This window comes from Gadus morhua, chromosome 20 (genome assembly GCF_902167405.1).
Source record: "Gadus morhua chromosome 20, gadMor3.0, whole genome shotgun sequence".
Classification (NCBI taxonomy): Eukaryota; Metazoa; Chordata; class Actinopteri; order Gadiformes; family Gadidae; genus Gadus; species Gadus morhua.
In genome coordinates, this window is record NC_044067.1 from 13663486 (window position 1) to 13665985 (window position 2500).

At 53.8% G+C, this 2500-nt stretch overlaps 1 protein-coding gene across 9 annotated transcripts in view; it reads left to right on the plus strand.

Annotated features, from left to right (window-relative positions):
* dgkh (diacylglycerol kinase, eta) overlaps positions 1 to 2500 on the plus strand; it is a 55541-nt gene that overhangs the window by 44267 nt on the left and 8774 nt on the right. For all 9 annotated transcript variants that reach the window (XM_030343619.1, XM_030343613.1, XM_030343618.1 and 6 more), the window contains 5 exons: positions 248 to 382; positions 807 to 967; positions 1284 to 1389; positions 1858 to 1950; positions 2448 to 2500. The exon at positions 2448 to 2500 is cut by the window's right edge and continues 67 nt beyond it. In XM_030343619.1, coding sequence (XP_030199479.1) covers positions 248 to 382; positions 807 to 967; positions 1284 to 1389; positions 1858 to 1950; positions 2448 to 2500 — 548 coding nt within the window. The remainder of the gene's footprint in view (positions 1 to 247; positions 383 to 806; positions 968 to 1283; positions 1390 to 1857; positions 1951 to 2447) is intronic.

Here is a 2500-nt window from a genome sequence, read left to right on the forward strand (position 1 = left end):
GACACACGCACACACACACACACACACACAAACACACACACACGCGCACACAAACCATAAACTAACTGCCGAGTACTACCAGCCGCTCTAATTAACTTACGCTCACACACACACACACACACACACACACACACACACACACACACACACACACACACACACACACACACGCACACACACACAGGTGTAGGGCATTAATCACAACCTGTGTGTGATCCTGTGTGTGTGTGTGTGTGTGTGTGTCCAGTGTCGCACGGTAAAGATCACCATCCTGGGCGACGAGGGAGTTCCCATCCAGGTGGACGGAGAGGCCTGGATCCAGCCTCCCGGCGTCATCAAGATCCAGCACAAGAACCGCGCCCAGATGCTCACCCGGGACAGGGTGAGGCTCACCCAGGGACAGCACAGGGGGGGTCCCGGGGCAGGGGGCGGGGGTTTAGTGGAACGCAGGGTCCTAAAATGAACAGCGGGTTGAGTTGACCAAAGGGAAGGTACCATTACATGGCGGATTTTTCCCATCTTGAACAATCCATTTCTAAAAGGGAATCGTGGACCGTGGTGGGATGTAGGGAGAGTTGACTTTAATCAAGTAAAACGTGAGTGGGGGAATGGTACGATTTGGTGGAGGTGTTGATGGTGAACGATGAGGATGACGATTGGGAATGGTACGACTAAGTTGATAAAGATCTGCACATAGGATTACATATCCCATCAGTCCTCTTCATCACATCTCTCTCTGTCCCACCCCCCCCCCCCCCCCCCCCTGCTGTCCTACTCTCTCCTCCCGCTGTGTGGTCGCTGAGCAGGCCTTTGAGAACACGCTCAAGTCCTGGGAGGACAAGCTGAAGTACGACAAGGGCCCTCTGCGGCCCCACCTCTACCCCCAGCAGTCTGTGGACCTGGCCACCGAGGAGGAGGTGGCCATGGTGCAGATGTGTGCCCGCGCAGCTGAAGAGCTCATCACCAGGTACATCCGCACACACACACACACACACACACACACACACACACACACACACACACACACACACACACACACACACACACACATACACACACACACACACACACACACACACACAGGCATGCACGCATGCAAGCACGCACACCCTCACACGCGCACACACATACACACAAAAGCACACATACTCACACACACACACAGACGCACACATATAAACTCACATCCATCCCCTCAAACACACGCACACAAGATCATTGTATAATTGTTCCAGTCTGTTAGATGTACCATATGACCTTTGACCCTTTGTGAAACCAAACAGGATTTGTGAGGCGGCCAAGACCAACGGGATGCTGGAGCAGGAGCTGGCGCACGCCGTCAACGCCTCGTCGCACGCCATCAACAAGACCCACCCCAAGTTCCCCGAGGTCCGTCACCCCACCGCCACCCCACCCACAGAACCTCCACCAGCCACTCCTTTTATCTCCTCCTCGTATGGGGGAAGCACTTACGGGGAAACACATTTCTGGAGCCAGACGACACACAACCATGTGGGGGGGGTCGTTGCTTTGGGTGCGGCACGGTTCAGCTACGAACGCACCACTACCCACCCCAAGCACACATGTTAATATACGGACGATCAGAACCTTCAACTGGCCGCCACACAGGTGTATATGCAGCTGTATAACAAAATAAACAATATGGCGGTAAGTTAGTGGTGGGAGTGTGTTGTACTCCCTGAGATGTTTAGAGGTGTATCGTGGACTGGAGAGGGAGGCGGGGGCGTCTGCTGCTATCTTGCCGGCTGGTGTGGCTGTATCAACGTCAGGGGGAAAAAACAGATGTCCTCCTGTTCTATTGTTCTCACGGTGGGCTGCTCCTCTTCCTCCCTGCAGAGCCTGACCAGGAACACGGCCATCGAGGTGGCCAGCACTGTCAAGGCCCTCCACAACGAGACAGAGTCCCTGCTGGTGGGCAGGGTCTCCCTGGTGAGACACACACACACACACACACACACACACACACACACACACACACACACACACACACACACAGACCATGTCAGGCCCACTCACACACACACACACACACACCATGTCAGGCCCAAACACATATACACACACACACACATACACACACAAACACACACACACACACACACACGCACACACACACACACCATGTCAGGCACACACAGAAACACACACACACACACACACACACACACACACACACACACACACACACACACACACACACACACACACACACACACACACACACACACACCATGTCAGGTCCATATATTTCATACATATATAAATATTTCAATTTCTACGTTCTACCTTACGTTACGTACGAGTACAAAAAAGAAAACAACAACGGCAACCCGGCCAACAGTGCACAACACTGAGCACAGGAGCTTTCCCTGGAAGCCAGAGGTGTTGACCGTGTGTCTACATGTCTGCCTGTGTGTGTGGTGCAGCAACTGGAGCCGCCGGAGGAGGAGCTGCTGTCCGGAGCCCTGCAGAGCGTGGA